This window comes from Hypanus sabinus, chromosome 19 (assembly GCF_030144855.1).
Source record: "Hypanus sabinus isolate sHypSab1 chromosome 19, sHypSab1.hap1, whole genome shotgun sequence".
In the NCBI taxonomy this organism is placed as follows: Eukaryota; Metazoa; Chordata; class Chondrichthyes; order Myliobatiformes; family Dasyatidae; genus Hypanus; species Hypanus sabinus.
In genome coordinates this window covers 49,872,561-49,898,744 of record NC_082724.1, presented here as the reverse complement: position 1 = coordinate 49,898,744, position 26,184 = coordinate 49,872,561, and the positions used below count along the sequence as shown (strand labels likewise).

Below are 26,184 nucleotides of genomic sequence, written 5' to 3'. Positions count from 1 at the left end.
GTCTTTGTTGGATTGTAGGATTGCTTTCTTATTGGCGAACCAAAGGGGGGAATAACTGGCCACGATAATTAATTTGTGATGCCTGGTCATCCAGTTTACTCAAGTGGCAGGGCTCCAACCTGAGCATTAGAAGCAGCCGGTTAGTGAGCAGCAGCAGTTGAGGGTAAGTGTCTACCTGAGACCGTAGCAAATTACTGGTGACGAGTGTCAAAGGAGAATTACTAGAATCAAGGCAATTTTTGGAAACTTGCCTTATGAATTGAATATATAGCTTTATTTATTGAATGTAGTTTTTCTGGAGCAGCTTTCAAATTTCATTGTATTTATTAGTTGCTACATTGTTGATTGTGTAATTCTTATAAGACAATGCTGCTTCGAAAAGGCCCAAACTGTTCAAGCAGAAGGTCTGAGTTGCAACAGAAATTGAATTTAGAGTACACAAATAGGCATTTTTGTTGCAGCTAGAACAATTTACAATGACCAATTAACCTACTATCTGGTATGCCTTTGGAAGCCCACTTTAAAAAGAAGACTTCTATTTACATAGTGTTTTTCACAATCTGTGTGAATATTGTACTTTTGAAATATAGTCAATTATTGTAATGCAGGGGCCTAGCTAGTTTGTATACAGAAAGTTATTACAAAAACAGATTTCTTGCTTGTTAATAAATTCTTAGTGGCGTGTGATTTTGAGGGCTATGGCTGGTCATATACAATGGTGATAAAGCTGAGTATGAAGTTAGAGTTAAGTTCTGACTTTGAATTGATTCTGCAGTCTTCATATTCAGAAGTTTGTGTGTCACCAGTGGGGCAGTGATGTACATTTTAGTAAGTGAGGGAGCAATTGGCACCTGTTTATTGTATTTTTATTTAGAGATGAAGGAACCACACTGCCAAGAACCCACCTATTTAACACCTGCCAAATGACAGGACATTTTGCAATGCCCAATTAACCTACCAACCAGTACATATTTGGACTGTGAGAGGAAACCCACGCAGTCATGGGGAGAACGTACAAACTCCTTACAGATGGCGCTGGAATTGAAATTTGAACTCTGCTCTGTGCTGTAATAGTGTCGCACCAACTGTGATGATACTACCATACCCATCTCTGAATTTTTTTTGTTATTTTCTGGTCCCTTTCCCAAAAGTAAGGCAGTCATCTGATGGCTAAGGCTGCGCCAGGTAACTACAATCAACCAAGACAGGAAATTGCACGTTTCTTAACTGCGGAGTTTTGAAATTGAGTTTGGTTATCTTAAAGATAAAACAACTTTTAACATTAATGACAATCAGAAATCTTCCTTCACCGATAAAACAGTTAGTATATAAAGATGTTCAGTATTTAAAGATCTATGTTTAGATGTTGATTGCCACCTGTTTGGTTGTAAGTTTATAAAATCTGTATTTGCTGATTTTGTCAAAACACTTCCCAGTTGGTGACAGTTATTATTAACCCAACTTATTTTCCTACTGCAGCTGAGCATGCAAAGTTTGTGGCTGTGGTGGTTTTGACCTGTTAAAAACATTACTCCTCAATCAGGACATACCCACAATAACACAAGTTGTAAATTGTTTATCTATGATGTTGATGACACAATAACCCCTGGTAATTTTCCCCAAGAGTAATAAAGTGAACCACATATCAAAGCATCCTGAAAGAAAGTATGCTGGTTGTGGATTTTTGAACAGATTCATAGTTTTCATAGTTAGTGGATTATTGGATTTCACAACATGCCATGTTAGTAAGTCAAAGTTTCTGAGCAGAGAATTTTGAGAGAAACCAAGTTATGAGCTAAATGTATTGGTCAATTTGAAATTTCATAACGTTGTTCCAGTGGTTATAATTGCAGAAACAATCTGATGAAATGCTAATATTTCAATGTCTGCATACTATGTGAAGTCTTTTTATTCCTATTTTGATACAGGATAATCTTGTTCTATGCCTTAAGCTCTCACATTTTGTTGTTGCAAGTTCTATTAATTGTGCAAATTATCACACCTTTTAATAAGAGGAGTTTTGCTGTCTTTTTCTTTTGACAATGGGTAAAAGCCGGTTGGGTTTGGAAGTAAAAGCATCTTTCCATCTAGGGTGGTTGACATTAAATGCCCTCTGACTCCGAATCAATCATTTGTAGATCCTTTACTTAATGCTTTTATCTTGCATATCCCCACCTGCAGCCTGCGTGGATGAGATTGTATTTATTATGACTTGTGTATTCTGAATTTGATTGGTTTTGTATTTTCCCCAAAAAATATTCAACCAATGCTAGATTTGCTTAATATGCGAAGAAACAAGAGGTTTAATGGAAATTCCCAGCTATTTATTTTGAATTGTTTTGTCAGTCCTTGGCAAATGAAAAGATTGATTTGGAGCACATGTCTAATTCTGTTTTGGAATAGTAGAACTCATAATGATTATTTTTAAACAACAGCAATATTTTTCTTTTCACTCTGTAGGTTTTGGGCAATGCTTCAGAATTCAAAAGAGCAGTGAAGCTTGTGATTACCACTGTCTCTTTTAATAAAGATTCAACTGTTCAAGTCTTTGAAGCAACTATCAGGTAAGCCATAGATCTGATCTCTATAATTTAAATCTCAAAAATTCAATCGACCCTTAATCCATTGAGAGAGTAAGTTATAGTTTAACACAAATTTAACAACCCTTTGACTGATTTAATGATAAAGTTTCATTTTATGACCTTGAATTCTAATTTCCTTAAGCAAAGGATTAAATTTTCTGTTCTGTGAAATTGAATTCAACTAATTTTAAATAGATCTATTAGATCAGTGCAGGATCATTGCTTAATCTGGAATGCAAGTCAAAGTTACAAAATCTACCTGTATAATTTGTCCTCATGTACGTAGTTCTGATGAATCTGCTATGTATTGCCCTCAAGTTCGATGTATCTGTGAGATGTGGTGTCCAAGTCTGAAGTAACCACTCGCAGCTGTAGAGGCCAAGACATTGGCTACATTTAAAATGGAGGTTGATGGGTACTTAATTAATAAAGTTTGAAAGACTCTGGGGAGAAGACAGAAGAATGGGATTGAGAGGAAAAATAAATCAGGCATGATTGAATGGTGGAGCAGTCTTGATGGCTGAATGGCTTAATTCTATTCCTTTGTCTTTTGGCCTTATATGGATTGCTATAATGTCTTCCCTTTGCATTTCAGTTTCCTTATGTTGAAGATCAATATTCCAGTAACTTTTTTGATTTATTTTCTTATCCATTAACATTTAGTTGATGTCACGTTATGTACCTTACACAGTTAGTATCTAGGTTTCTTGGCTTCTCCATGAAGACTTATCATGAGATTTAAGTATTGGAGTCTTTTTGGCAGCTAGTGCTCAGTGGTTAAAAGTATTGACTAGAAATTATTGAAAGTGAATTTGTCACATCAAAATTCCTTCCCTTTGGTGATGCATATCCATTGCTTTTGTTGAATTTGAATCATTGCAAGCACCAGGGTAGGCATATATCTGCCTCCTCTTTTTCTCATAACACTTGTTTCTAGTTGTGTAACACCATGTTTATTTTGAAACAGAATTTTAGGAAGCCTACTTTCTGCTCACATGATTATAATGGATCCTGCTCAGCCATTTGGAAACATGGTTCCAGAGGGCTACGATGATGAGTTGCTTCACCTAGCTCGTGATTTGGCTGTAAGATTGTTGCCAGCATTTGAAAACACTAAAACTGGCATTCCTCATCCAAGGGTATGTGCCATTTAATGATTAACTTATAGGTAGTTTGTTAGAACTGTAAATAGCTATAAAATTATTTATCATCTTTTATGTTATGCTGTTGGATTTCTACTTAATAACATATTGAATTTAAGGATATTTCTTAGATGTTAACTATGTTGAATACAAAAGGTGCATATGTTGCTCTTGGGAGATCAGCATTATTTTCTATTTTTCAGAGGCCACAAGAAGTCAGATTGGGAAATTTTATCTCTTCAGACATTATTGATGAAATTCAGTTTAATATGCTTGATTCCTAATTGCAGGGTGGGGAAAATTGATGGGAGAGAGAACAGAAATGAAAACAAATGTGTTCTAGAGAGCTCAAGAGATATTAGAACAATCAAAGAACTACCCTGTAGCTTCTATACAGTAACATGGCTGCTTTTGTATTCTTTTGTGAGATGTATGAAGTCACTGCAAGATCACAACTTGTGGGAATCTTCCAATTAGCTATAATACCAGAGTGAAGAGAACAAAAATGTTTGCAGTAGCGCATAGAGCAATGGCACTGAATGATTTAAGAGCCAGTGGCAACTGTGAGAATGCGTTGAAGGTTCCATCTGAAGGATATATAAGAAAGGAACTGTTTAAAGGCAGGGAGAGAGAGAAAGACGAATCAGATAGAAAGGAAATACAGAGCAAAAGAACAGCAGTTCATGTACTGACACTTTGTATTCCTTAGGACAATATTCCAGTCATTATTTTTGGGTAACCAAACTTTCTATTGGAATTGGCTTATTCCAATGGACAGTCATCAACCTGAAGTATAATTCCAAAATTCTCAGCACTGGTACTTACTAATTGGCATTTACGCTATTGTTTCTATTTCATATTTCCAACATGAACCTATTTTTGTTATTGCTTTCACCTTCTATTGTTGACTTAAATTGTATTTCAGCTTGATAAAGAAAGCTTGTATAAACTATAAATTGCTTTCTAAAAAAAATTCTCAGGTGAATCTAAAGAGGGGCGTGCCTTCTAGTTGTCTGAACGAAACCTGCACTGCTGGAGCTGGTTCTCTGCTTGTGGAGTTTGGAATCCTTAGCCGCCTCATTGGGGATTCTACTTTTGAATGGGTAGCTCGCCAAGCAGTGAGAGCTCTCTGGAAACTGAGAAGTGATGAGACGGGACTCCTAGGTAACCCATTTCTCATGAAACTACAAAAGCTGTATTTTAATGTAAAATAAAGTGGTAGCCCGTCACATTTTTTGTCAACTTTTTAAAATTTGAATTTGAAGGGAGAGAACACTGCTCTATGGTGTCTTTTCATTTAAATCTGTCACAGTTTGGATAATATAATAATTGATTGAGGCATTTTTAAGGACGGCCTTTTTAAGTGATCAACACCTGCCTGACTGTTCCTTGTTGAAAGAAATTGGGGAATATTAATAGCTGCACAAAGACTGAAATGTGAAATAAGAAATTGCAAGATGCATTATACTTATATGCCAAAATGTTTTTATGGTATCAGTTATCTTATAATTTTGCAATACAGCAGCTGTCAGTTCTTGCTGTTTTCAGTTGAGTGCTCAAAATAGCTTGATCCTGATATGGGTCTTGCAGTAGAGCAGGGGTTCTATAAAAGGTTCCAACCTTTTTTATGCCATGGACCCTTACCATTAACCGAGGGGTATTTGGAACCCTTGCTGCAGAGAGTTAGTTGTTACTTTTTTTTGTGAATACTTAAAAATGAAAATAGTATATCTTGTAGTTGGTACTTCTGTCCATTATGGATTATACCGTGACATAATATACTACTGCCAGGTATATTTTGCTCTAACTATACCACACCATATCTAAAACATCTGTGATAGTTCTAGGTAAACCTTCTAGAGCTGTGTCTTAGAGATAATTGTAGTATTGCTCTACTGCACTGTGAGTTTCAGGGTTGTTTGGTTCCTTTTGCTTAAACCTTCTTAACTCTCTTAAATCCTGTCCCACCCTAAGCTACTGCTGTTGCCAAACAAGACTGGCTATGGATCTAACTTGCTAAAGGGATCTGATCTGCTTCCACCCACCTAGGGATGCCAATACTGTTATGGGGATCTTCTCCTGTAACCATGATTAGAGAGGCACATAGAGAATCTGTATTTAACAACAAGTAACTATTATTGTCTCAACTAAAAAGCATGTGGGTTCACAAGCCTACTAACTGTGTGCGCACATTAAAATTCCCTGACCCTTTATGAATAGTCAAAGAAGAGAAAAGGTATCACCTGGTGAAAGAGTCTGTGCTGGCCAGACGCTCTTTGTAGTCCTGATTTCCATGTGTCTGTGAGGTCCTCCTCATCTGTGATGCTTGGTGTCTTGAGAGCTATCACTGTTATGTATTTATCACGTTCCTCATCAGATGAACTGATGGATCTCCATCCTGTTGGCTCAAGGTCACCTGACCTACCTGGGTCACCTTTTTACTGATTCTAGTTCAGGGCTACAACCAATGTTGTTCTATGGTTTCAGCCCCCCCCCCTCCCGCCAGCCTTCTATATTTGTTCCTTTCAACTGTGTCTGCTCCAAACCAGTCGAGCTAGGCGACCCGGACACTGGGTTGAACTAGATTAATGATCACTCTTCTGATAAGTCTGTCACTGTTCATAATAGGTAGCTGAGAATGGTCTCAGGTATAGCAAGCTGAAGCTCCTTGTGTCCCCATTGAATTGCTCTGATTAGTTTATCCCAGAGAAAGTATCAGATCAGAGTTCACAGAACGGGGGGAAACAAAGACAATTGGTTCGTCTGCTTCTCCTGTCCTTGATTCCGCCAGGTTCTGTAATTTGTAGACTGTAGTTCTTTCTGGCCAACAGACAGTAGTGACTTTTGGTGTTTATTACTATTGTGCTGCTTCGCTGCCCTTCCTGGCCTTTCTCACTTTATTTTTTCCTTTGAATGGTCTTCAACACCAGTGTACTGTCTACCTTAGCTAAGGTTTTCTGGCTCCTCTTTTGCCACGAATTGGTATCCGATATCCAAACAGAAAGCTTGACTGAAATACTGTGTGTCCCTTTATGTTTCTCTACTTGCTAGAACTTGGAGATGGAGTGAGTGATTATGCATGCACTAAGAGAGAGGCGGTTGATGATAGTAGGATGAGGATAGTTTGCTAAACAATACATTGAAAACTAGATAATTGAATAATAACTGAGCTTATGATGGGAGCTAAGCACACAGCCTTGTGGTGCACCTGTGCTGATAGAGATTGTGGAGGAGATGTTGCCAATCTGAACTGACTGGGGTCTGCAAGTGAGGATTCAGTTGCACAAGGAGGCATTGAGGCTAAGGTCTTGGAGCTTATTGATTAGTTTTGAGGGGATGATAGTATGGAATTGATAAAGAGAATCCTGATCTATGCATCTTTGCTGTCCAGATGTTCGAAAATTGAGTGAAAAGCTAATGAGATGGCATCTGCTGTGGACTTGTTGCTCTGATAGGCAAATTAGAGTGGGCAGCATTTGATATGTTTCATCAGCAACCTCTCAAAACACTTCATCACTGAAGATATTAGTGATACTGGGCAATAGTCATTGAGGCATGCTTTATTTGGGTATAATTGAAGCCTGCTTGTAGCAATTAGGTACTCAGACTGCCAATGTGAGAGGTTAAAGATCCCAGGGAACACACCAGTTGATCAACACAGGTCATTAGTACTGGGCCAGATGCTTTCACCCTCTTGATGGCTGCTTGCATATCAGCCTTAGTTCAGAGATCTTGCAACTGGATGTCTGCAAAATAGGAATTATAGTAAAGTATGTTAATTACATTCATGTTTTTATGTTATTTATTTGATTGAATTAACTGATAATTTCTGCAGAGTTAATGCTAATCAGTCTTCCTTTGGCTGAGGTTCTCCTTCATAACTAAGCTGTCATTAGCTCTAACACAGGTGTTCAGTCATTTAACATATCCTGTGATCTTTTGAAGTTCAAAATAGGTCAAGTTGTGCAATTGTTATAATTTTCTGTATTTGTATATGTATACTTGAACTCTTGGACATTCAGCTTTCTATCATCTTTTGCATAGGGAATGTGGTAAACATCCAGACTGGACAATGGGTTGGGAAGCAGAGTGGATTGGGAGCAGGAATGGACTCTTTCTATGAATATCTTCTGAAATCCTACATACTGTTTGGAGAAAGTGAAGATCTGGAGATGTTTAATGCTGCATATGAAAGCATTCAAAATCATCTGAGAAGAGGGTATGATGTTCCTTGTGTACTTAAGATTCTGTGGACAATTATTGTGTTGCTACAACCAGTTAACCTTGATTTGATTTAAACAAAATATGCTGCTTAATACCTTGTTCATAGCAGATTTCACTTGGTTAGTAAATTCACTGATAATACATGTAATATATCTGAAAATTTTCATTAGTATTAATGATTCGTTGTAAGGAAAGGCAGAATTGTGATGAAATAAATGTCAGATTAAAAATTGCCATAAGCCATTACATAAACTATACAGAACTACAAATTAAAACATGGTAATATTAAATATTTTGAACATTGGGTTTTCATTTTACCTCTGTTTAAATAATAATAATATTCTCAGTTTCAGTTAGTCCTGACGAAGGGTCTCAGCCCGAAACGTCGATTGTACTTCTTCCTATAGATGCTGCCTGGCCTGCTGTGCTCCACCAGCATTTTGTGTGGATTAATTTGGACCATAGGCCATTTTCTAATCTTGAAAGTTTGTCCTTAGTCTCTTCAAGTTAGCTTTTAATGCAAACATTACTCTTTTAAACGTGAGTGATGCACAATTGACATTTTATGGACTGATTTTTCCTGTTCTGTTGTTCAATGCATGCTGTGTCTACACAAAAAAATTAGTCTGCAGATCAGAATATCCTACAATATCCCCCAGGAATTACTACACAATATACTGTATACTAAAGAATGGGTGGTATCCATGTGATGAACTAATGCCACTTCCTTTGCTGAATATTTTAGTGATGTAGTTTTAATTATTATCAAAGATGTGATAACAGCACATTTGGAAAGCGATGAAAACATCAGACAAAGTCAGCATGGATTTGTGAAAGGAAAATCATGTCTGACGAATCTTATAGAATTTTTTGAAGATGTATCTAGTAGAGTGGATAGGGGAGAACCAGTGGATGTGGTATATTAGGATTTTCAAAAGGCTTTTGACAAGGTTCCACACAAAAGATTAGTGTGCAAACTTAAAGCACACAGTATTGGGGGTATGGTATTGATGTGGATAGAGAATTGGTTGGCAGACAGGAAACAAAGAGTGGGAATAAACTGGACCTTTTCAGAATGGCAGGCATTGACCAGTGGAGTACTGCAAGGCTCAGTGCTGGGACCCCAGTTGTTTACAATATATATTAATGATTTAGACAAGGGAATTAAATGTAGCATCTCCAAGATTGCGGATGACATGAAGCTGGGCGGCAGTGTTATCTGTGAGGAGGATGTTAATAGGATGCAGGGTGACTTGGATAGGTTAGGTGAGTGGGCAAGTTCATGGCAGATGCAATTTAATGTGGATAAATGTGAGGTTATCCACTTTGGTGGCAAGAACAGGAAAACAGATTATTAACTGAATGGTGGCCGATTAGGAAAAGGGGAGGTGCAACTAGACCTGGGTGTCATTGTATACCAGTCATTGAAAGTGGGCATGCATGTACAGCAGGCGGTGAAAAAGGCGAATGGTATGTTGGCATTCATAGCAAGAGGATTTGAGTACAGGACCAGGGAGGTTCTACTGCAGTTGTACAAGGCCTTGGTGAAACCACACCTCGAGTATTGTGTGCAGTTTTGATCCCCTAATCTGAGGAAAGACATTCTTGCCATGGAGGGAGTATAAAGAAGGTTCACCAGATTGATTCCTGGGATGGCAGGACTTTCATATGAAGAAAGACTGGATTGACTAGGCTTATACTCCCTGGAATTTAGAAGATTGAGGGGGGATCTTATTGGAATGTATAAAATTCTAAAGGGATTGGACGGGCTAGATGCAGGAAGGTTGTTCCCGATGTTGGGGAAGTCCAGAACGAGGGGTCACAGTTTAAGGATAAAGGGGAAGCCTTTTAGGACCGAGATGAGGAAAAACTTCTTCACACAGAGAGTGGTGAATCTATGGAATTCTCTGCCACAGGAAACAGTTGAGGCCAGTTCATTGGCTATATTTAAGAGGGAGTTAGATATGGCCCTTGTGGCTAAAGGGATCAGGGGGTATGGAGAGAAAGTAGGTACAGGGTTCTGAGTTGGATGATCAGCCATGATCATACTGAATTGCGGTACAGGCTCGAAGGGCCGAACGGCCTACTCCATGACCTATTTTCTTTGTTTCTATTAGCACAATAATACATTTGAAACAAATGTTATGTATTCTCTTCCAGAATTAGCTTATCAACTGACAGATTGTAGTTTTAAATTTGTATCAATATTTTTTAACACAGGCGTGAAGCTTGTAATGAAGGAGAGGGAGATCCTCCACTTTATGTTAACGTGAATATGTTGAATGGGCAATTAATGAACACGTGGATTGATTCACTGCAAGCCTTTTTCCCTGGTCTTCAGGTATATTATTGATTTTAAAATGAACATTTTTCTAAACACTTGTAACGTTTCCTAGTAGGGTTTATTTTTTTTAATTAGTTTTTTTTATACATTTTCTACATCGCTACAGATAAAAAAACAACCCAGATCAAAATGAAGAACAATAATACAGTGCAAAAATAAACATACAATAATAATATAATACAAAAAAAGATAATTGAGAAAGCACCCAAATTGAAGACATGTAAAATTAGTATCCTCCCCAAGCCCCGCAACAAAAAAGAACTCCAGACCAACCACAACACAATATAGAGAATATAAATCAGGACATTCAAACCCCCAAAACTGTAAATACATTTAGCAACAGAAGATATTAATGCCTACTACCAAAAAAAAAGGAGCTGAAAGCAAGGGACCGAAAAAAAGACCTTAGTTAAGAGGAAGGTTATGAAAGTACTCAATAAAAGGTCCCCAGACCTTACGGAACTTTATATCCGAATTAAGAACTGAATATTGAATTTTTTCAAGGTCTAAGCAGGACATAATATCATTAAACCATTGAGCATGTGTGGGCGGGGCAACATCTCTCCATCTAAGGAGGATTAAACGTCTAGCCAGGAGAGAAGCAAAAGATAATATTCGACACTTAGTCGAACTCAGACGTAAATCTGTCTCACCCAAAAAACCGAACAAAGCAATTAAAGAGATATTCAGAATATAAGATAACGTTATGAAGACATCTTTCCAAAATTTCTCCAAGCTAGGACAAAACCAGTACATATGAATGAGAGGGGCCTCGCCCCTTTTGCATTTATCACAAAGAGGACTAATATTAGGGTAAAATCGAGATAGTTTAGATTTAGGCATATGGGCTCTATGAACAATCTTAAACTGTAAAAGGCAATGGCGAGCACAAAGAAAGGTTGAATTAACCGATTTGAGAATGGAGTCCCAAGTCTCATCAGATAAGGAGATATTTAAATCATGCTCCCAACCCATTCTAATTTTATCCACAGGGGCACGTCATAAGGATGCTAATTTATCACGAATAAACCTTTACCTAGTGGATTAATAGAAAGAAATAAATCCATAACATTTTTCTCAGACATTTCAGGGAAGCTAGGAATTAAGGAATAATAAAGTGTCTAATTTGGAGATATCTAAAAAAAATGAGCATTGGGCAGATTGAACTTAGCAGAGAGCTGTTGAAAAGATGTGAAGCGATTATCAATAAAAAGATCTTCAAAATGTCTAATGCCCTTCCTATACCAATCATGGAATGCTGAATCATACATAGTAGGTAAAAAAAAGGTGATTATGTAAGTTAGGGCTAGAAAAGGAAAAACCATGGAAACCATAAAATTTCCTAAACTGAGCCCATATACGCGAAGTGTGTCTAACAAGAGGATTAACAATTAATCTGGACAAACTACTAGGGAGTACAGAGCCAAGAAGTGCAGAAATAGATAAATCTTTAGTGGAAACCAATTCCATTGCCACCCAATTAGGGCACTCGGGTTGGCCATGGAAAAAAGACCAAAAGGTAGCACAATGTATATTGGCTGCCCAATGATATAAACGAAAGTTAGGTAAAGCCATGCCACCCTCTTTTTTTAGATTTTTGGAGATGAACTTTATTAATTCTAGAGCGCTTATTCTTCCACAGATATGACGAAATAATAGAGTCTAAGGAATCAAAAAAAGACTTAGGAATAAAAATTGGGATTGATTGAAATAAATATAAAAGTTTAGGGAAAACATACATTTTAACAACATTAATCCGACCTACCAAAGACATAGATAGAGGTGACCATTGTAACAGACTCTGTTTTATAGTATATGAAAGATTGGCAAAATTTTCACGAAAGAGATCTTTAAACTTCCTTGTGACTGTAATCCCAAGATAGGTAAATTGATTATGAACTACTTTAAAAGGGAGATCACGGAATGTTAATTCTTGTGCTTCTTTATTAATTGGGAAAAGTTCACTCTTATGTAAATTAAGTTTATAGCCAGAGAACTGGCTAAACTGGTCAAGAAGTGAAAACATTGGAGGTAAGGATGTAGATGGATTTGAAAGAAAAAGTAATAGGTCATCAGCATAAAGAGAAACTTAATAGGCTTTATTAAGGCATAAAGATATTTTTATTTGGTTTTAGGTGTTAACAGGTGATGTAGAAGATGCTATTTGCCTCCATGCCTTCTATTATGCTATATGGAAGCGATATGGGGCTCTTCCAGAACGATATAATTGGCAATTGCAAGCTCCTGATGTGATGTTTTACCCACTAAGGCCTGAATTAGTTGAGTCTACATACCTACTGTATCAGGTATGATACCAGCAATTTAATATTATTTTCAATGCAACCAGATTGTCTCTGGTCCGATGTGTTCAAGAGCTCTTTTGACTCCCTATCTTTATCATGTTTTGTTAAATACCTTCATGCTCTTCAGACTCATCTGTGTGAGTAAAGATAATAGAATTGTTCCAACACAGGGAAACATTAGCGTTTCATTGTAGTTAGAACAATAGTGTGGAAACAGAGAGAAGGCAGGAGATTGGGGCTGAAAGGGAAAATGAATCAATCATGATGAAATGGCAGAGTAGACTCGGTGGTCTAAATGCCCTAATTCTGCTCCGTTATCTTATGATCTATGAAACTCATTGTTGTGTGTCACCTTCAGAAGGGGTGCACAAATAAAGCTTTATATACACTTACTCAACAGGATGCACCAGGAAAATGAGTAATGCAATAAATAGTGTGGTTTAGAGAGGAAATTCAAGAATTTCAAGTTGAAATCTTAATTAAAATAATGGCCACCCTAGTGATGGAATGGTTAAGATCACTGATGTGAAAATGGAGTAAGATATGGGATAAGTGTCAGATTTTTTAGGAAGGAATTGTCTGGATAACTTTGCTTTTAAGCTCTTGGCACTTTAAGGTCATGTAATATGAGCAAATCATTCATTTTGAGTTCCTTGCTTTCAAGATTTCTGATCTGGATGTTTAGTCCTCTAGATTTTTTTTAAAATTGCTTGAAATTATGTTATACGTCCATGGAATTTGTAATGTGCAAACAAACTGATCACAAATCTCTGCCAAGCTGCAGTGTAGTTTATATTGATTTCTGAAGAATGAATGCTGGGATATGTGTCAGCTTGATGCTGTTTAATAAACAGTAACAGTTTGTGAGCAGAAGGAATGATGCTGTAGTGTTACAGCATTTGTAGGCTTACTAACATCTGGGCACAAGCAAAGTTACATTTGTTCAGTGCTGAGGTTTCTAAACTTCGAATATTTTTGCAAATAGTTTTTCATAATAGGTATTTATTTGCCTCTTTTACATGATTTTCATGTATAACTATATCTCAGTGTACATTTAGTCCAGAAGTTGCATGTTTGGTCATTTGCACAGTCAAATCTGCATCCTTTGCAGAATGTGCTTGTTATCTGTCTGTGCAGTCAGTCAGGGAATATTCTAATTGGGATAGATTTGTAGGAAAATATATGCATCCCTTGGAGTACAGTGCCTATATCTACATTAACACATGTTGGATTAAGATTCCACGTGAACTGAATTTGCTGAATCTGATTCCATGTTACTGCATGTATGGGACATGGCTTATACAAATCCCATATTTTCTCAATTATAGTACGGAAAACTCCTGCTACATTATAATTCCAGATGCTCTCCTTGACCTGAAATCATTGAATTAACTCAATTGCAGCGGCCAAGCCGTGCTTTGATTGAAATCACCCAGTTAGGCATGGACTAATTATCGATTGTTTCCATAGAGCTTTGAGAGTTTGGCAATGAATTGTATTTTCCGGGAAACCACTTTATAAATGTTAAGTTAAAAATTCCGTATTGAATTTGTGCTGTGAAGAATCAGCATTAATTGATTTGATGCCTTTGATTGTATATCACTTTGTTTTTCTTATCAGGCAACAAAGAATCCTTTCTACTTGCATGTGGGAATGGATATCCTTCAAAGTCTGGAGAAGTACACAAAAGTCAGGTCAGTATTTGGAATGCAATCTATACATTGTTCATCTGTGTACTGTGTAAAGTTCATCCTTGAATGGTGTTTTTTGTAAAAACCTTAATGTTTAATATTGCTGTTAAATCACTTTTAAATGCTCATCAGGATAAAGTTTCTTGATTACTACTGTTAACTTTTGGATTACTTAACAGGGTAGTTGTAAATATAAAGGTTTTGATTAGGTGAATAAGATTTTATAGGAAATAAACTGGTGTTACTTTTTACTAGATTAAATTCACGAGTCAGATTTGAATGGATGCAATTGAATGAAGTGACTCATAGTAGCAATGATGAAGAGCAGGAGAATGTAGAAATGTTTTTCACAGTCCCGTGTGTTAAGTGTTTGCCTGCTCTGTAATGAAGATTTCTTAACAACTTGGAGATCTAAGGCATTCAATTGCACCAGGAGAACCCAACCTTTCTCTTTGGCTGGTCATGCTGGAAGAAGGGATGTCCTTACTTTCAAAATTTTGAAGATTTCCGTCAGTTTGTTTCTTCCATTGAATTGATTGCATCTCCCTACTATCAGGCTCTGATGAAAGTTTATTGATTTGAATTGTTAATATTGTTCCCTCTAACTTGTAGCCCATTTTCAATGTCATTTTTTATTTCAGATTTTTCTTGTTTGCACAATTTTGCTTTTGTATTAGTTAACCAGGTTAACAGTTAATATGGCAAATGGGTTATCCACCTCCAATAAAAATAAGAGTCTCATGCATACTGACTGCAGCACAGTAGCGTAGTGTTTAGCATAACACCCTTACAACACCAGAATCCTGGCTTCAATTCCCACCTTTGTAAGGAATTTGTATACTTCCCTGTGACTACGTGGGTTTTCTTCGGGTACACTGGTTGCCTCCCACATTTCAAAGGCATATAGGTTAGTAGGTAAATTGTTCACATGGGTGTAATTAGGCAGTGTGGATTCATTGGGCTGGAGGGACCTGTTACCATGCTGTATAGTGAAATTTAAAAAAAATTCATGAAGTTTCTAATTATTTTCTTTTGCATTGTCTCATACATGTCCACATCCTCCCCCGCTGGTTATTAAAGTATGCAACCAATAAATTGTTAGGAGCTGATCATTTTAGGTGTACTTCTGTGGTATAAGAATGGTTATTTTTTAGTATATCACAAGCATCTGATCCTTCCTTCCCACTTAGCCCTCCATTTTCTCTTTGATCCATGTGGCTTTCTAAGAATCTTTTAGAAGTCCCTAATGTATCTGTGCATTCCATGCGTATACCACTCTTTGTGTAAAAAGAAAAACCTATCTTTGTCCACCTATACTTGCCTCCAATCACCTTAAAAGTATGCCCTCTTATATTAGCTATTGCCGCCCAAGGAAAACAGCGTTGGCTCTCCAGTTGGTTTTGATCATCTTGTACACCTATATCAAGTGTTCTCTCATCCTTCACTCAAATAGAATATCCCTAGCTCACTCAACCTTTCCTCTTGAGACATATTTTCTAATTCAGGCAACATTCTGGTAAATCTCCTTTGCACCCTCTAAAGCTTCCAGATCCTTTCTATAATGAGACCACCAGAACTGAACACAATACTCCGAAGTGTGGTCAAACCAGAGTTTAATAGAGCTGCAATTTGCGGCTCCTGAGCTCAGTCCCCCAGCTAATGAAGGCCAACACACCATTGGTCTTCTTAACCATCCTATCAACTTGCGCAGCAACTTTGATAGATCTGTGGACATGGACCCCAAGATCCCTTTGTTCCTCTATGATGCTAAGAATCTGCCATTGATTTTGTACTCCACCTTCAAGTTTGACCCTCCAAAGAGTTTCATTTCATACCTTTCCAGCTTGAAATACAGGTGTCCCTTGCTTTACAAATGTTCGCTTTATGCCACTTAGCTTTTACAAAAGACCTAGATTAGTAACCTGTTTTCACATTACAAAGAGGATTCTCACTTTTACAAAATTTTTTCCCATATAAATTAATGGTTCTTTGCCTTACGCTATTTCCGCTTAAGAAAGGTTTCATAGGCACATTCCACCTTTGTAAAGGGGGGGGGGGGGATAGACACCTGTACATCCTCCCAGCATTGCATCTTGTCATCCAACATTTGTGTGATCATTCATATTTGGTCACTGCTGTATGAGAGAGAGTGTTCACTTTTTAGAATAATTGAATTTTCACTTTTTTTAACTTCCAAGTTAATTTAATTTAATCTCAGTCTCCCTTTCACTATTAAAGTGACCTTTATTTGGTTCCTTGTAACGCATTGTAGCTTCAAGCTTCACTGTTAATTAAGAGTAATACATATAAAATGCTGGAGGAACTCAACAGGTCAGGCAGCATCTGAGGAGAGGAATTAACTGTCAGTGTTTCAGCCTGAGACCCTTCATAAATTGTTGCCAAACCTCGAGTTGCTCCAGCATTTTGTGTTTGTTACTCTGGATTTCTAGCATCTGCAGAGAGTCTTGTGTTACTATTATATTTTGAAAACTTTTGTGTACTGTTGTTCTAACAGCTTAAATTCATTTCAACACTTGCTCCTCTCACTATTTTCAAACATTTATAGCAATACTTTTCTGCATACTTATTCCTTGGCAATTATTGTTCTAATTTGGTTCAGTGTTCTCCTGGGATTTGTCTTGTATTGATTATCCCTTTTCACTCAATTACTTTTTTTTTAATCAATACAGAATCATTGCCAACTGCTTAGCTAATCTCAGTCTGGTTCCAGATTTGCTTCATTGGGAACTCTTTAAATTTATCTTCTATCCTTGGGACCTCCTGCTTGCTGCTACCACTGTGTTTTTCCTGATACTTACTGTATTTTCCATTTGATTTCAACATTTTCTATATAAAGTATCCTACATTCTGTCACTGGTTAAGTAACAGATCTTTGGAACATAAGCTGCCTGTGGGTCTGACCTGAATAGTTAAATCACTTTTCACGGATGTTTCCTGAAGTGCTGAGTGTTTCTGGCAGTTTCTGTTTTTAATTTAGCTCTCCAATATCTGCAGTCTTTATTGATTGGTATTCTTTTGATACTTACAACTGCAAAGGGTAACAAAACAGGCCGGTTGTCAGTTCTGATTTTCTGCTATTTGATTGGTTACACTGGATGATAAAGCTTTTGCTTTCTGAATACTTTTGAGTCTGTATTATGGATTTTGGGTTGCTGATCATAAAAATCATCGTGAAATTTCCCTATTACACACCGTTTATTTTGTAATCGCCTGTATTTGTTATTTTTATTCATAATACAAGATAATTAAAATATTGCCCACAATGTAAGCTGAAAAGTTTTCTATCTTGTCCAGTAGTGCTTAGGCATACTTAGGACGGATGCTGCAATGCAGAACAGGTTTTAGAAAGGCTATGAAAGCATTACACACACATTGTTCCATGCATTGCGTTACATGTATATCGGTTTGCAATCACGGTGATGTGCATACTCTATGCACATAGCATATTGTATGTACTCATAATAAAGTAATTGTATTTTCAGGAGTACTGATAGCAAAATGTCTTTCCAATGTTGCAATACCCACAATACTTTCTGTTATATTTGTGATGAGTATACACTTAAATCTCAAAGACGGAGCATAACTCCTCTTATTAAGAAAGCTTATGAGCTCTGTTTTGGATATAAAATTGTTGACCAAGACAAAGCTTACGCTCCTCACATTTGTTGCATTTCCATTTAAATTCTTCCTTGCAAATCCTGGCACTATCAGTGGTGAGTACGGTGAAAGGTTTCACCTGGACATTGCAGACGTGGAGAGACTGTATCAGAGCAACTGAAATTTATCAATGCTGACTGATTATTGTTGGGCACTTAAATGAGAAGCTTCAGACACTGAGTACAAATGAAAATCATCAACAAAACATTTTTAGCTTAGTTGAACTATTGCAAAGCGTCAGCATGGTTACACAATTAAATGCATAATATTCAATTTAAATTAATTTCTTGTTTCTCCAAATTCCTACGTGATACAAGTAGTCTGAAATTACATTTGTATTCAGTTTCAAGTGGTCTATCAACCACAAAATATTTTTGAGGAAGCAATACTTCTTAAAAAAATTGTTAGGCAGTGTTATATGACATATTGTGGCACTTTAAGTTACTGTTGGCTGTTTTATTTGGAAGCAGGTGTGGTTATGCTACACTTCATCATGTAATAGACAAGTCAAAGGAAGACCGAATGGAGAGCTTCTTTCTCAGTGAGACCTGTAAATATTTATATTTGGTACGTTACCTTTTTAGTAATTTGTTTAATAAAGGTAGTTGGTTATTGCAGTAAAATATTGTTTAATACAGCCAGTTGTTATCTGGAAAATTGGTGGCTGAAAGCAAATTCAGTGGAAAAGTAATTGGATGAATACTAGAATGGAAAAGAGAGTGTCCTGGGGAGTGTGGGATTGATTAAATTGTCATTTCAAAGAACCAGCTTGTTTCTAATTGGCCTACTTCTGTGTTTGGTCATTCAATTATCTTATTGTCTGCTAAATCGTCATGGGGAATTGTCTGAAATGCAGTTTGTAACTGAGAAACAGCTGTAGATCAGGGAGAGATGAAACTAACCCCTAATCTTGTCAATGATGGAACATTGTAATTGCAAACTGACAAGTTTACATTGTAAACTTTGCACTGTAAAAGAGAACTTCATAATTTCTGGTAGAAAAAAATTGGCTTAAGTGTTTCAAAGGCATGGCATGCACAAATGAGACAGATGCTAAAAAAACTGAGTTTGAGATAATTTTGCTGCATGATGACAAGACTTGTAAGTTTAGATGCATGCCAGCAAGCTGAGTCACAAATTAAGGATTTATGCAGATTTTTCAAGTAAGTCTTGTGGTTAAGTTGTATCTCTATCCTTTATGTAAAGCACCTTTCTGTTGTCAACTAAGAGTGGTTTGATTCTCATTTTTGGAATGCCTGTCTGTTGTAGGGTATGGGTGCCACTGCTTAGTGGGATTTTACTGCATGTCTTTGTAACTGCCTCTGGACTGAGTGGATTTTTGGCAATTTCACTGCTTAGTTCCAGAGTCTGAAAGCGGATCAGATAAGAACTGGTATCCTTCATCAGGGGCTTAGGTTATCCATATGGATTTTACAGCAATCTCTCTGTGCCATGCTACCTTTCAATTTATTTGTTAAATTGAATATTAGTCCAGCTGCCTGGTGGGATTTAACCATTGATTAGTAGTCAAGTTTCAGGATAGGATTCCAGTACTTCACTGTTTTGCTACCACAGCTTATCATGCCCCCACATTTTCCTGTCTCTTCACCATGGGAATAGTTTGTCATGGCTCTTTTTAAATTGCTTGAGGACATGTCAATCATACCTTAATTTTCCATCATCTCAAAATTTTAAGCCCAGTCAGTGTAACCTGTATTCCTAACATAACCTTCCAGTCTAGGTGTCATTTTGGTGAATCTGCCTTGTGCTACTTGCAAATCTAATGCACCTTGAGTGAACTGTGCCAGAAATGACTACAGTGCTTCAGATGACATATGACAGCTCTGCATCGTTGCTATGTAACTTTCTGTGCTTCAGCTGTCAAAAGGGCTCAGTTAATCAAATAGCTATGCCCTAAAATTTAGTACAAGACCCTAACCCTCTGCTTATCTGAACTAGCGGCTTCTTAGAACTTAACACTTAGATCTTTGATATGCAAACTGAATCATCTTTTTCCTATATTGAATTCTATTTGTCACAACCTTGTCACTTAAATTTATCTGCCATTGCAGTCTACTTGCAATCTCTTCCCCGTCTGTATTGTTACCTAACCTTGTGCAGTCAGCAACTTTAGACATGCAAATCTCACTTCCATCTAACAAGCTATACTGAAAGCAACTCACACAAAATATTAGAGGAACTCAGCAGGTCAGGCAGTATCTATGGAAAAGAGTCTTCTCCATAAACACACTTTTCCATAGATGCTCCCTGACCTGAGTTCCTCCAGCATTTTGTGTATGTTGCTTTGGATTCCAGCATCTGCAGTTTTTTGTTATGTAGTGTGAAATTGGGTTTTATGAAATAGAAGCAAAAATAGGCCATTTGCCCCTTTGTTGCTCTGTCATTCAATAAGATTATGTGCAATAATTTACCTCATTGAACTTTCCTGCTGCTGTTAACTTCTTATTTCTTGACTCCTTTATAATTTAAAAACCCAGAGATCTGCTGAACAATATATGCATGTTCTTGCTTCAAATTAGTCAGTTCCCTGTATGAGTTCAGACTGTTTCCAATTCAACCTTCATAATAATAATAATTTCTTGTGTGAAATCTTGTGGAAATTACTTCAATTTATACAATTATTTACTGCATCTTTTAACCTTGCATTGAAGGGATGAATTTAGTACTTTCACTTTTGATTGTTGTATGTTAATAATGTATGGTAATGGATTTAAAATTGTTTCTTGATTTGTTTCTGAATATAACTGTTTAGATCAGACTGTGTTGCTGTTCAGATGCTAATGGATTAGATAAAATCAACTTTTAATCTTGTCTTTGTTTTGAATGAATGAACAGTTATTTGACGAAGACAACCCATTGCATAGATCAGGGAGCAAATATCTTTTCACAACAGAAGGACATATTTTGCCAGTAGATAAACTTTTCAGAGAAAAACCCTGGGAAGATGCCACCACTAAAGAAGAAGGTACAGTGGGCACCTCCAGTCTGCTGGCCCACAGACCTGCTAATTCCAGCATCAATGTAAGTCAGACTAGTTGTATGTGATTTTTTAAAGAAGTCTACAAATTGGACAATGTTGAAATTTGTACCAGACCAGTGGAGTTCTGTCTCAAAATTAGCATGTATAGGAATGAGTGTTATTTATAAAGCCAGTGTATCCTTGGTTGGGCTGAATGGCCTGTTTCTGTCATATATTCATTATGATAACTTTTGTCACTATCCCTCTTGTTATGGTAAGGGTTTGGCAAGAGCATGGGAGATGGGTTCTGGTGGTATATCCAATTCCATGGCTACATTGACACTGGTTAAGGGCAATCTCTTTATCTCTTCCAGTCTGTATATGTATGTGAAGTAAAGTTGCTGCGGTATCATGTACCATGCATTTAATCTGTTTTTAACAAGATACTGAATAATAATCTTCATGCAGAAAACTAGTTAATTCATTTATATTCTAAATCAAAATAGGATAGTTTTGTTTTGCATTTTGTTGTAATGAAAATTAATTGCTTTGAAAATACCTCCACAGTGCAGCAGAGTCCCCAGTGAGAGAAGATACGCGTTGCCTTTAAAGGGAGTTTACATGCAGCAGATTGACCAGATGGTTGGACTTCATTGAAACAACCTCATCTCGAATGCACAGATGTCCAGGGACAGAACCTACAGCTATGCAACTTTAATTTTTTTTTGTATATAAATGTGTTAACATTTATTTATTAAAATTTTTTAAACTTCTCAAAGCTTTTCTAAGACATGTAATTTCATTTAGTGATATTACAAATGCATCTTGCTTCAATGCAAGGGAGAAATGTTTTTGTTAAAATAAGTGGGGTTTTGATGCGCAAGTGTCTTCCATGAAGGCATATGTTTAATCATTTGTCTAGATAAAAATTTAAATGTAAAAGACTTGTGCTAGATATTTGTTTAAATTCACTTTTGTAACTACCTTGTCTTAAATGTCCAACAGTGTGAAATAAGAAAGCTTCATTGAACATAATGATATCCAAATTTATACTAATGCATATATTTCATATTGGAGTAAGAATCAACCAATGCTATGAAGAACTGAACTGTGAAGGAGCATTAGTCGGTTTGCCTTGTGTAGTGCTGAGTGTCTATAGCAAAAGAGTATAACCAACTCTGGATTTCGCTAATGTGCCTTCAAACTATCAGTGCATTTAACTGAAGGTATGTAGTGTCATGTCTGTCTGGGTATCAAACAACATTGATTTTTGTTATCTTTCTCTTGTGTTCCATGTACATTAATTAGATGGTGGTGTTCCTGGCTGATTTGAGGACTACTTATAATGAAATGTTCCATAATCACATTCATTAACCACATCACAATTTATTTTTGTGGATGATTTTATGTGTTCTGTATTCAGAAAGTAATGATGCTTTACATCTTGTTTAAAAAATATAAAAGCAGCTGAGATATTATTGCTTGCTACATGACTGAAAGCATCCACAACTTGACTTTTTGAAGGTATTGGGATATGTTCCTTACTTTCTGTTCATTACTTTTACCCACATTGGTGCAGATCAGTTTGAGAGCTCTGAAATTCAGATGAATTCATAGTCTTGTCCACAGTTCCAGAATGATTCCTTCTAAAGGCCAACTTAAAATAGTTGGCTTTCATTTTGATAACATTTGCTATGAGAAATTTGGTAGATCTTTTGACAAATTATAAATGCTGATTTTTAACTTCACCACATTCTATGCTTTCTGCGTCAACAGTGAATCTGTCAGACACACTATGACGAACGTTAACCTCTCACAAATGGACAGTTACTGAATCATTATCCCTATTTTGTAACTGTTGTTTTGACCTTGGATGGGGATGGAAATGAAATGCACTTGGCTATAGCAGTGGAAAATGTATTAATCTTCTCAACAAAGGATGGACCATTAGCACTTGTTTACACTAAGCAAACTCCCTTTTGTTTATTTCCGGATTTACAATCTATTTGAATAATTTTCTTAAAATTACAATTGTACCACATTTCTGTGTGTGTGTGTGTGTGTGTGTGCGTGCGTGCGTGCGTGCGTGCACACGCATATTTTCCCCCTCTTCCATTATTAGAAAATCATTGCACACCTTTTGGGTTTATCCAAACTGGTTGGAGAAGAGAATGGACAAGGGTACTCAGTGTCTGAATTGATGGATCCAGGAGCTGCAGGTTAATGCTTTAAGGAGCATTTGTGTAGTTCATGATGATGTGCCTTAGCATGGAGGTTGACTTGGGGCATCCAGATCGGCCAAAGGGGAAGTGAAGGAATAATTAGGGTAAACATTGATCATGTCACAAGACAACATTTTGTTATCTCCAGTCTATGGTTGCATCTTCTGACTGATCTTCATCAGGTATCTCTTGCTAACATCGCTTACATACTGTATGTAATGTTCATTTGTGCAGTCTTGGCATTTCCAAACACTTGAGTGACTTGTCTTTCAGCAACGTCGTCAGTTGCTTGGCCCTGCCTTCTCTCACTGTTGTGCTCTCTTCTATACTCACACTCACCCTCCTTCCACTATGCTTTCATCCCTTCCTTTTCTTACTGTTGTTCCAACCCGAACATTAATCTTTGCTTCTGCTTTCATGTGTTGTTTTTCTCCCCTTAGTTTGTCCATCTCATACCCCTCACCTTCCTTGAAGATAAAGGATCTTATTTCAATTCAGTCTTTTCTTGCTAAGTCAGATGAGACTGGAGATGAAAGAGAGTGAGATAACGGCCTACCTTGCTTGCTTTCTCCACTATCAAGTTGCAAACTTTTATTTTTTGTAATATATTAACATCAGAGTTATAAGTTTACCTGTTCCTTCCCTTGGCTTATTTGGATGATCCTCTAGTTTAACTGCTATTTTAATTTTATCAATCACATGGTAAAGTTGTGCAATCATTGGAATTCCTCCAGAATCCTATACACTTATTTATGTGAAAGTAAGAGAGGTCTGATTAGGACACAATTACGTAAGATTTTCCCTTCAGTTATGTGTGCAATGATGATGCCAAATGTTGTGGTTGGATGGCTAGCATTTTAACATTTTAGATGATTTCCATTTCTATGTGACCAATCTGAGTGCCATGGTAGATGGTTCCGAAGCACATGAGATCTGCCTCATTTTTAAGATATTGGTAAGATTACTTGTGGAGCATTGTTTTCTTACAGATAATAGTATTTACTCAAAAGCAGGATGTTTAATGTAAAGGACAATGCTGAACTATCGATGTTTACCAAAATCAATGTGCAATACACTTGTATAAAAGAAAATTGTAAAAATTTTATTTTCCCAGAAATGAGTAATGGTATTAAAGTGTCAAAGGACCAAATAGAAGTCAATAAAGATTCAATTCTATTTCTTTTTTGTTGCATTTCTTCTTTCTAATAAATAAGCCTATACTTGCATTTCCTCTATATTTTCTAATCGCATTAATACCTTTTGAATAAAAGTAGCAGGCTTTCTTGAATTTCCAAAGATTGCTGAGATATCTGAAGGAAAAGATTGAAATATATTTTTCATCAACTGCACAAATAAATACAAGGATCCTCTAAAATTATGGTTGTACTTTATTGTTGATCTAAAGTAGAATCTTCCAAGTTAACTAATATCAAGCTATCAATACTTAACATCCAAACTTTAACCATAGCTAATTAAAAAATCAGTTTGGTCTGTCCAGTACTTAAAAGAAATGAGATATATTTATCTAACAACACACACAAAATGCTGGTGGAATGCAGCAGGCCAGGCAGCATCTATAGGGAGAAGTGCTGTCAACATTTCGGGCTGAGACCCTTCGTCAGGTCTAACTGAAAAAAAGATAGCAGGAGCATATATTTATCTTGCAGAATTATTCTAATGTGATTTGCAAATTTTAATTTTAAACAGCTCTTTGTGTAATGTCTCGTAGTGAGAGACTTGGAGAGAAATAAACACAATCACCTATATTTCACCTGATGTAACCATTGCTGATCTTTTTAATTGATTTGTCCACAAACTGTAACCAAACAGAGGACTTTATTTAGCCGGAGAGTGGTGAATCTGTGGAATTCATTGTTGTATTTAAACAATGGTTTAAACAAGAGATGGTTGTGGAGGCCAATTCATTGTGTGTATTTAAAACAGAGGTTAATAAATTGTTGATTAGTAAGGGGGTCAAGCGTTACAGGTGAGAAGGCAGGAGAATGGATTGAGAGGGATAATAAATCAGCCATGATGGAATAGTGAATAGACTGGGCTGAATGGCCTGATTCTGCTCCTATGTCTTGTGATCTTATGGAAAACTCATGATCTTTATTATTGTGGTGCCAAGTATACTCTTAATTTGAGTGTTAATAAGACTTCAGAAGTTAAAACAATACAAACTTGTATTCCAGCTAAAAAATAGTGTCTCAAAGAAATCATGAAAGATAATCTCAAATCTATGGATATTTAATACAGTGCCCTTCGGATCTTTAAGAGGTTTATTATTTTCCATGATCCTGTTCTTATCAAATTTTCTGCTTACTTTTAATAGTGCATTGATGGCCCATTTGAGTTTCTTGGTTAGTGCAACCATCTCAATCCTGTCGCCCATAACACATTTCTGAAGCTACTTCCATTGGTTATTTTGGTTTATTTGTACTTTTTTAGTAATCTCAAATTGTTCTTGTCCCCAGTGTTAATACTTGTCCCAACTGTGTTTCAGTACAACATATCTAGTCCCTTAATTTCCTCTATCCCTTTCAAAATCCTGGAATTTCTTTGTATTTCTGGCGGTGGAGGGGATGGTAAAATTTGGCTACATTTCACTAATTGTGTGCTTGAATAGTTTTAGATAAATACATTCACAGGGAGCAATAGTTTTCAACACTTGGCTCTTCTCAAAAGATGAAAGATCTAGAGTACACAGAACAAATAGTTTTGTTAAAACCCCAACCTGATGTGCAGATATAATAAGCATGTTCTGTAGATGTGTTTACATGTAGGCATGAAGTTGCTACAAGTAAAGACTTATTTATCGAATCAATGGCAGCTCCTAATACTATATATCAATCTTGTCCATTACTGACAATTATTCTCTGAGAAGGAGTAGCAAGTTCTAGTAGTTTGTGGCTGTTAGATGCAGAACATTTTATTTGCCACGGGAATTCACCTCTGTCCTTACATTCGGTGTCTTCATTCCCCCCCCCCCCAGTGCTAATGCTAAGGAGGCACTGT

The 26,184-nt window shown here is 36.7% G+C and overlaps 1 protein-coding gene across 2 annotated transcripts in view; it reads left to right on the top strand.

Moving 5' to 3' along the window:
* edem1 (ER degradation enhancer, mannosidase alpha-like 1) overlaps positions 1–24,342 on the top strand; it is a 40,796-nt gene extending 16,454 nt beyond the window's left edge. Inside the window, exons 3-12 of one of the 2 annotated variants that reach the window (XM_059944375.1) lie at positions 2,461–2,564; positions 3,550–3,721; positions 4,705–4,888; positions 7,769–7,943; positions 10,169–10,289; positions 12,428–12,598; positions 14,216–14,289; positions 18,435–18,531; positions 20,821–21,006; positions 21,512–24,342. In XM_059944375.1, the coding sequence (XP_059800358.1) occupies positions 2,461–2,564; positions 3,550–3,721; positions 4,705–4,888; positions 7,769–7,943; positions 10,169–10,289; positions 12,428–12,598; positions 14,216–14,289; positions 18,435–18,531; positions 20,821–21,006; positions 21,512–21,601 (1,374 nt within the window). In that variant the 3' untranslated portion in view covers positions 21,602–24,342. The remainder of the gene's footprint in view (positions 1–2,460; positions 2,565–3,549; positions 3,722–4,704; positions 4,889–7,768; positions 7,944–10,168; positions 10,290–12,427; positions 12,599–14,215; positions 14,290–18,434; positions 18,532–20,820; positions 21,007–21,511) is intronic. The other variant, XR_009506838.1, reaches the window with a different exon arrangement.
* The last annotated feature ends 1,842 nt before the right edge of the window (positions 24,343–26,184 follow it).